At 38.0% G+C, this 10,000-nt stretch overlaps 1 protein-coding gene across 1 annotated transcript; it reads left to right on the forward strand.

The window, feature by feature from the left end:
• Positions 1-409: 409 nt before the first annotated feature.
• On the forward strand, positions 410-825 carry CBG24435 (the record flags this gene model as incomplete). Its single annotated transcript, XM_002648237.1, has 2 exons — positions 410-452; positions 647-825. The coding sequence occupies 2 exons, from the start codon at positions 410-412 to the stop codon at positions 823-825; spliced, it is 222 nt and encodes a 73-aa protein (XP_002648283.1).
• Positions 826-10,000: the final 9,175 nt, after the last annotated feature.

Consider the following 10,000-nt stretch of genomic DNA (forward strand, 5'->3'; position numbering starts at 1 on the left):
AGTGCTTAATGGAAAATCTGATAATTCCAGTAATTCAAAGGTAAGATTATTCTTAGTGCCATCTCAGACGAAAAAAGGTGTACGATGCTTTTTACAAGTAGGAAGAAAACTCACAAAACAGCTTTGTACTGAATGAATCGGCCGTTGAGATGCAACCGCACTCAAAATGTCACACTACAAAAGTTCTCTCTCATTTCAGTCCCCCTTCACCAATATCAAAATGCTCCGCCAAATTCTCAATACCATCATCGGTCACCACGACGCTGGACCACAAACAGAGTTCAACTATTTTGATTCTCCATGATCCGAGCGTCAATCGCCACGACAATCGCCACGACACTCGCGACGTCAGTCTCCTCGAAAAGAGCAGAATCCTTTTAGTGTTTATAATTCTATTTGTTATACAATTATGGCTAATCGAATCAGACCTTCGTTGAGTCTACAATTGAGACGTAAGTTGCACTGTTTCTGCTTTGGTTAACTTTCGATGTCCATTTTTAGATCCGACTCATCGTCACCGTTCAAGTAGTCTGTGAACCTTTCATTCCAAATACTCGAGCCAGCTGACCATGTGTTACAAAACAGCAATCGGAAAAAAGTCAATTCCACATAGCAAGATCATGCTTTGCTCATGCATAATCTTAAGATCATCTGTCTAACACATCGATGCGGAATCCGAGACAAACAGCGTCATCCGAAGGAAGAGAACCACCAACGAGAATTAGAAAGGAACGATCGTCTAAAAATGGACAACCGGAGACTGTTTTCAAAACGCCTACACAAGATATGTCCACCAGCTTCATTGTTTGCGACTTCCCATACTGAAAATCCTACAGTGTCAGCCACATCGACGCCAGGAAATTTTTTCTCGTAGGGAGTGTCTAGTGGTAGAGTTTCACTATTCGATGGAAGTACAGGAACATCGCTTTCAGAAGCTGAGCTCCAAGTGTCTCCACACTTGGGTCTGGTTTCTGCTCTATTTGTGGAGATTATTGGGGAGAGCGACGTGGAGATCGATGTGGCGACTTTTGTGGCAAGTGGCAGTTTGATCGTGGAGAATTTAAATAGTTGGAACTCTGTTTGTGGTCCAGCGTGGTCGTGAGCTTGTCCAAAATATTGAGAGGGTTCCAACGAGAAATTACGAATTCGCACCGATGATGAGTTTTTGATGATGTTTCAGCTAAGAACAGCAGGTGTGAAAAGGTGCACACTACTCTTATTGGATGACTGTGTTGAGAATTAGGCGTTGCCTTCGGAGACGGTGTTGGAGAAGGAGAACTGAAACGAGAGAGGATTGTTGTAGTGTGACATTTTGAGTGCAGTTGCATCTTAACGACCGTTTCATTGAATACGAAGCTGTAGGCGCTTGAGGAATGTTCAACGAATGAATGTTGGCTCATATGGCTCATGTGGATGATTGAAATATGCAGCTTTCTCGAGGTAAGCAATTATTTAAAGCTAACAACTTCTGGAGCAAAGTGCAAAGTACAGACTCTTCTAGTGCAATTTCACGATAATTATTTATTATGAAACAGTGGGAAAGATAAATTGTTTCTCTTGGTAATTATTGGATTTTAGGGCAGCGAACCAGGTTGTGGAAGAGGTTCTGAAATTGCATTTTTGAGAAAAAGGGGGATTGAATCTTGTTATCTTTTGAAATGTATCAAGAGCTTTGATTAAGGTCAAAATTTTGAGAAATACTATGCAATCCGTCTCCAAATCCGTGAAATTCCTAAAATTCGTAAACGTAAAATCACATCCCTGTAACTCCCACTTCGTTCCGAGACCAGCTCATGAAAAACGAGACGACGTTGAGCATAGTAGAGAAAATGACCATACCGACATACACATATAACTGATTTTTCAACTCGTTTAAATCACCTCTATTTCGAAAAAGACAGTTGGCCATTATGTTGCCGTTTGGACCGTCACAAGTCATGTAGGCGCATTTTCACAGAACTCATCCTTAACCTCATTGAAATCCAACCACCCACGTTTTCTTCTCCTAGATTTCTTATTTGAATTTTTGGAATGTTTCTCAGAATCTCCTCCACATTTCTTTGTTGCTGTACCGGCACTACATAGACTTCGCAACGTGCTGCCCATTCGACACTAATCCTGGTACGCTCCAAATTAGCCATCATCGTTTTTTCGCGTTATTCGTGCCGTGGAGGATGCTAGGTCGATATTTGCAATATTGCCACTGGAAAACGAGGAGTAGAGTATAGTTACGAAATTTTCAAAATCAATAAAAATGAGACCAAACCCTTCCAACAGTGATGATTTTCCAACTTAGCTCTGTATACGCAGCATATAGATTTTTATTGAATTCAAAAAGTTTCTGAAATTTTCAATAGGGTCAAAAGCTTTTAAAAATGTCGAAAAGTCTACGTAGAACCCTAGCGGCGATACGTTGCTTCGTGATCCTAGAAACCCTTTTGGAATCGTTAAATCTGACAAAGTATGCAGCTTTAAAACGCGGCCCCAGATCTTGTTAGTTTCATTAATTAGAATGTTTTCGAATTTTTCTAAATTCCCCACGCCTTGATCCCTTATGATCACTCACATGTGCTTGCGTAAATCTCTTCGGTAGATTCATGTAGTGGAGCCATCTTGACCAATTCGTGACATTTGGGAGAGATATGCTAGAGAAGTGCATGGATTTCTGGAAATAATATTAGGTTGAACAGAAAGTTTCTTTCTTTTTTGGCAATATTTTTGACCAAATTTTTCTTAAAGCTAAAAGGGACTAGATCAATGGAAGTAGTGTCCATGAGCATCGATAGCTGCCTGGTAACGCTTCGGTAATTTCCTGATCTCATAGGCCTAGAACGAGGAGGGCCGCAATTTAAAACGTGGGTCAACTCCTTTTTTATATCATCTTTTCACTTGAAATATTTTCTATCAAGATGGCGTTTAAGAGCCCCAAACGACTATTGATCCGAAAGGGTAAGATTTGGAAAACACGGTGAATACAAAATAATAGTGCAGCCAAGCGACTTTAATTTTTGGCTGATCCCTCTTGTCACGGGGATCTCGCACTGGCGTGGTGGAAGTGAAACTTGGGTATTACTTCTTCTTCCGGTTCGACTGTCAGAATCAACTTCTTTCATTAGGAACTATACAATGCGGCGGTTTTAATCGTACTTTAATCTAACAATTACCAGTCACCATTTTTTGGACAGACCATCAAATTTATAGCATACCCGTTTTCACGTGAAATTTTGGTTTCGGAACGTCTAAAGCTAGCTATTCGTAATCAATTAACTGACTCTTTTGCACATAGTTAGAGTACCTTACCCAATTCTTATCTACGGTAATTAGATTTCTCGCTCAACTGAACGTATGAAGAAATGATAAGAGAAACATGGTCATGTCCAAAAGGAAATCCATGTCGTATTCCTTCAAAATATGGGATAAGAATCGACCCAGTTCTTGAAGTTGCCAAGAGACTTCAATCCGTTTACAATACTTGGTTAACTAATGGACAATGCCTTTGACGTTTTACAAGTGGTTTGAAATAGATCCGCCTTCACGACTTTCAACAACGGATCCAAATGCAACTTACTGGGTCGTTGGCATCTTTCAAACTGAACTCTCCCGGGTGGAATTTTTCGAACTCAACAAAAATTGTAAGCAATGACGGAACATTTTCTTTATATAGATCTACCATTTGTTTGCGAATACCAGGTGTTTGACGACGAAATAAAATTATAAATAAAATCATTGCGCATATGTGCAGTGTAATAAGAACCAAAATAATCGTCATTACTCAAGCACGAAGTGATATAAAAATTTACAAATCTACGATCTAATAGACGCTGAACACAGCTCTCTGACAAAAAAATGTTTGACCTGGTAAACCATCTAGAAAACCAGAAATCGAGGCTCAAAAACAACCCTTCCAAAAAGAAAGAAGCTTTCTGTTCAACCTAATATTTTCTCTTCATTTCAAAATTAGCGTTTCGAATCTTTAAAAATGTGCCTGAGAGTTTGTGAAATTTAAAAAAACACGACCTTGAAATTTGGGTATATTTATTTCTTGAAGAATCCCAAGTCAAAAGCTGGTTAACTATGTTTCGTCAATTTTTAAAAATACAGTTCTAACCTTGTCCCGGCTAGAGAAGAAAATAATTGTCTGGTTAGCCATTCCTCCAACTGCCACACATGAGCTATCCGGTGACCGCAGGGAGAACGAGAGCAAGGTTACTCTTTTTTTTAATAGTTTTTGGTTGATCATTGTCTCGAATCGTCTTTAAGAAAATTAACCAGCATTCTGAAACCCAAATCATGAATAATGTACGACAGTTTGTCACTTACTTCTTCACCATTTGTAGTCTTAATCATCGGGTATAGAAATATTCAGAAAAATATTTGAAACTTGCAGGCTCCTACACACGGAGCCTTGGGAGAATGAGTTTAGTGTGCAGCTGACCACCTTTTATACTTCTAGATTTTCTCTGTAACCTCTCCTCAGTCATACAAACGTGTTGCTTCTGTGACGGGTACGGAGCAGTACGACCTGGCACTTATGTACATCTTTTTTGGAGTTAGATTTCAAACTCCACCCATTTAATAATTTAATCTACTTTGGTGGTCCTTAAATTCCAAATTGGAGATTTCTCGAGGCACCATAATGAAAGGTGTTCGCTTCTAAATCCGGTCCCCACCAATTTCATATTTCGATATCCTCTTTTCGTGTATTCATATTTCAATTTTACACATTTTGGAAGGCGGTCCATTTGTAACGCTAATTAGTTCTATCCCTCACACCATCCCCCTTATTATCTCCCCTTGGGACTCTAATAGCTAGTTGCGTCTCAAACTTCTTCAAGGGTCCCATTCGTGACATATGTGGAGTTTACCAAACATGATACATAGACTTCTAGTACTGCGAGATTTTGGATTAATCTCTGATATAATTGAAAATGTTGGCACAGTTTTGTGTAAAATTACCAAGTAGAATATTAGCGATGGACAATAAACGAACAACGATTACTGTAACATTCTACCATTTAGTGGGAAAAACATCCAGATGCTTTTGTTGATATACTATCTGAAGTTGAATTTCTTAAAAAATACAGGAACCATCACAGATCCAATAAAACTTGAATAATGAACTTCCACAAATCACCAAAAAGTGTTTATTTTTCAGAAAGTCGAACATCAACCAGAAGCATCGCAGCGCCATCTTCTTTGACTTTATTATGTCAAGTGGAACAATTCATCTGAACTCATGCCTCCATTTTATTCATATTTTTCTTCTCTGGAAGCAGCTAGATCAAGGTCAGTTTTCTCTTTGATCTAAAATCATTATAATGAACAGTCTAGATGTATGTTGGCTCACGAATGACAACCATCTTCTCTGTTTGTTGCGGTGAAAAATGATCATTATTTTTCAAAACATGATTCAGACTTCAATATGTAGTTCTTCACAAATATTACGTAACGAAACTTGAAAAAGATTCAGATTCATTAATGACAAGAAAAAAGTGAGTTTTTTCGGTGGTACAATTTCACTATTTGATGCATGCTTGAGTTGCCAGTGTTGAAGAGGTACCTGAAAAAGTTGGAGATTTTTTCAACTCAAACGTGGGGGGACATGAAAAAATTCCCAAATTCCGTTTAAATAAGCCCTTCGAGAATTCGAATTTGTGAATCCAAAGATGAAAGTGCCGCGCAGCTACCATACGGTAGCGCAAGCTGAGGCAGCTGAAAAATGAGAAAGCGCTTTGTGAACACTGAACACTGTACTGCACCACTTCAGAATGCACACCCAACTCATTCAAGGTTATCAAAATTCATTGCATATCATTTTTGTATATCGGGCAACATTTGCAATATACCACCGCTTCTCTATGCATACTGATGACTTCTTGTTGGTCGAGGTAGGTGGAGCTGGATATCCTGCAGGAGCAGGAAAAAATGGTGTTAGTACTGGTAGTGCACCGGCGTAAGCTAGTGCTCCCAATAGTTCCAGTTATAGTGAAATATATCAGGAACTCTACCAATGCGTTCCAGTGGAAGCTTCCGTTCAACGAGCTCCACTTTAGTTTCCATGCTTCCCCATTTTTTCAGAATTTTTGAAAATTGTAGTGACACTTCATCAAAAACCTGGCTTGAGATTTTGAATCCACCATATTAGAAAAGTAGGGGAGTGTCTAATTGTTAGGACAAATTACAAATTTCTCAGATTTCAAGTTAGTTAAATTTTGAATTCCGCATCGAAGGTTACTCAAAGCGCAATATGAATGAATTCCACCTTTTAATCCGATCCCCACCCATTTCATCTTTCCTCTTTTCGTGTATTCAAATATCATTTTCCGGTTACATTTGAGTTTCATAGATTAATAGTACTGTGTGTATAGATCTCGGATCCATATCTATCCCTAAGGCCTAAGAAGCCAATTACTGATTGGAATTTTTTGTTTATTGTTCAAACAAACGTATTTGAATTAAACATTTTATTCCTCTTTATAAACTTTCACATAAGAGAATAATAGGTTCGAGAGTTTCAAAAATAAAGTTGAAAGTGTAATTGAACTCGACACAGAGCTTTTCTGGGCAAATCATCAAAAATTACTCCCAAGCATACTTGTAACGGGCCGGGCCGGGCTTTTTTCCCGAATTTCGGAGGCCCGGCCCGGCCTGGCCCAAGCCCGGTCATTCCACAAGTTTTGAAAATTTCAAAAAACACATCAGAAGCTTAGTCCGACCAGGCAAATTTTCGAACGAAATTTCGCCCGCCAAATACGCATTCATAACGGTTTCCCTTTTTTGATAGAATAACCTAACAATCTGAAAAAGCGATTCTGGAATGAAGAATTAAAAAAAAACAAAAACCTACACTTCTCTGCTCCAAAATAATCTGTCAACGTCTTTGCTCGTTGTCAACATAAATTGTTATTTTTCGAAATGGTCCGACACTCTTTTTTCTAAACTATCTCGAGCATCTTTCGTTTAGATTGAGAATCTCAGGGAGTTGTTGCTTCGATAACAGTCGCTCGGAGCCTATCGCCTTCTCTTAGGATATCGACAGCAACGAACCGTCGGCTTGGTAAGTTTCTAGAAGGGCTAAAAAATGAGTCCTAGCGGTCTGATATTGGAGTTGAAGGAGAAATCCAATGTGTTCTCTTGACTGTGGTTCCACAAAATGCAGAAAATCTGACCGACTTTGATCACTTAAAAAATGTTAAAATGAATGAAATGGATAAAGGTTTGTAAAACTTACGAGTTTGAATTTTTGTCGTCGGCTGCGTTTTTCAAAGGACTTCGACGGGGTACAGAAGAATAGGAATTTCCAGAAAAATCAAATATAGGGGTGAGGATCCCAATCGGGGTTCCATCAAAAAATCGAAGCACTCTTGGTTAAGCCACAAATCGGTTTAGAAAAGTCTAACCCAGTCTAAGACTATTCCAAGAGTGAACATCGAATGCCATTTTTGTGTATCTCTCAAAACCTTATATAGGGGCTGCCCACCTGGGCGTTCCCAGTTGGGATCAGTAGGTAGAGGGAGAACCTTTGAAAGTCTTGTATGACCTGAAGACGAGATAGGTGGAGAAGGCGGTGGGCATTTTTCTAACTGCAGTGCAGACTCATAAAAAGGTATACTCTGCAGACTTATTAAAATAACAAAGGGACAATGAACAGGGTGAAGAAGACTGTTTTTATAGGTCTGTAGAACACTGTAGCATCAGTAAAGTTTGAATTAGCTTCGGTGGAGAAAAAGGCAAAAAATGAAGACTGAAATACCATTCCGGAGGTTTTCAAAAAACTCAAAGTGATGAGAATCTCTGTTCAGAGGATTGATGTACGTTACCAGTAACTTGGAACTCCAGATGAATTCCAAAATCTGGTTGTATAACTGCCGTGTGAGAGAATACATCGAAATCCGTAGAGGAGAATCGGAAAGATGACCAACGAAAATTAATTTATTTTTGAAATTCAAGTTTGTTATATCAGAAAAATTAATAAGGTTTTGAAGCTTATTGGATGAGAAAATCCAGTTAATTGATGATCAGAGGACGTCGGGAGGTTTTCTAAAAATATTGAAAGTTCAACAAAAATGTAAAATTTCAATGAAAATAATTTTTAAATTTAAAACCAAGCTTACTTTGTGGAATCTTCAACAACGTTTGAAGAATCGAGATTCCACGGGTGATGTTCTGAGAAAAGATTTTTCCTGGTTTTATATACTTTCTGGATGTTTCTGAATTTTCAAAATTTGAAAAAAATGAGTTTTTGACGTTTTCGTGAAAAAAAACGTTTGAATTCTAGATATTCAATTTTCCTGCAACCATTTTTTTGTATATGGTGTCAACCTTTTAGGCAAGGCTTATTCTGCTCATCGGAATACTTTTGAGAACATTTGAAACATTTTGTCTGATCTACATGGAAAATGCGTCGAGTAATGAACGGCTGACGATATTCTGCGAACTGTTCTTGGATTCTTCGTGCGACTCGGACCCGTCATAATGTACTGTTTGGATTGATGTTTTGAATTGGCGGAAGACTGTTTATCATACTTGTAAAATTCCGGGCCTGAAAATTTCAAGGTTATCAGATATAACTAAAACATTTTTATGAATTTATCGGGTTTTTGATAATTTTTGTTGATTTCAAGCAAATACTTTCATTTGTCGGATTTGTGTGAAACAATTCGAAATCGATGAAATTCATCAAAAAATCAGACAACAATTTTCAACTTAAAATCAACTGAAACGAGCAAAACTGTTTCATAATTGTTTTTTGTGATTGATTCGGTAGTGTTCAAAAACAAGACGGAGCAATTTCTTGAGCCTAAGTTTTGTTTCTCGGTAATAGCATAAAGTTAGGCTCGTCGAAAACAATATTTTTGTAATTTCACAAAGTCAAAATCTTTTCTTTTTGATTTGAAAACCTCGTAAATTCATAAAAAAAAGTATAATTTAGTATCTGAAGGACCAGAAAGTACATCTAAAATTTGTTTCAAATAAAAAAAATTCACTCCAGTGGAGTTCAAGACGAAGAATTTCAGCTTCCTGATGAGAACGGTATTCTTGTTCTCGTGTAGAGGACGTCTCAAACTGTGAGTACTCGGGTGCGGGGCTGTAACTTTTGGTCGGAAGTTGAGTAGGGTTCGGCTTCTAGTCGGATCTAAGTCAGCTTCAGGTCGGAAGTTGAGGAACCGTCGGCTTCAGGTCGAAAGCTGGTCGACTTCAGGTCAGAAGTTAAACAACGTTTGGATGTCACTGGCAACTTCTGGTCGGAAGTTGAGAGGGGTTCAGCTTCTGGTCGGATCTTGGTCAGATCTTTGTTACACCTTGGTCGGCTTTAAGAAGCGTTGCGTATGCGACTGCACACGAAACGTAATTTTTCCAGAAGAAATTGAATTTTCGAAAGTTTTGCTTTCAGGAATCGAAAAAATATTGAAACATCTGGATGCTAGAAAACCTGGGAAAGAACCGAAAAATTATCTAGGTATATTTCTATATTCTGAATTGAAAAGTGATTTTTATCCCAATTTCAGGCAGCGGCATGTCAGCACTTCTTGACACCGACACTCAAGTCAACAACCAGAAGATGATCTTCAATAACTTCAAGTTTTAAGGTTCTATAGATAACATGGAAACATTTCTAAAAGGTCATTTGGGAATTTGCTGAAAATTTGTAAAAAGCTACTTTCGAACATGCTGAAAACGATTTCAGCAATATCTCGGTCACATTTTGAATAGTAATCAAAACATAGGCTTTCAATGTTATTTAAGTACCGAAATCGGGTTTAAATGTTCTGCTTTCTAGTGAAAACGGGACCTAGAATTTTTGTCATCGTGTGGAGGGTGTCTCAAACTCTAAGTACTGAAATTAGCAAATTCCCCAAGACCTTATAAAAACGTTCGCTTGTAATTTTCGTTTTCTGTGATTAAAAAAAAAAAATTTTTCATGTTAAATTTTACTTGTAATAAATAATTGTTGATACCCATTGCTGTGTTGCTTTTTAAAACAATCAATAATGCGAAC

This window comes from Caenorhabditis briggsae (genome assembly GCF_000004555.2).
Source record: "Caenorhabditis briggsae complete genome, chrX, whole genome shotgun sequence".
NCBI classification, from domain to species: domain Eukaryota; kingdom Metazoa; phylum Nematoda; class Chromadorea; order Rhabditida; family Rhabditidae; genus Caenorhabditis; species Caenorhabditis briggsae.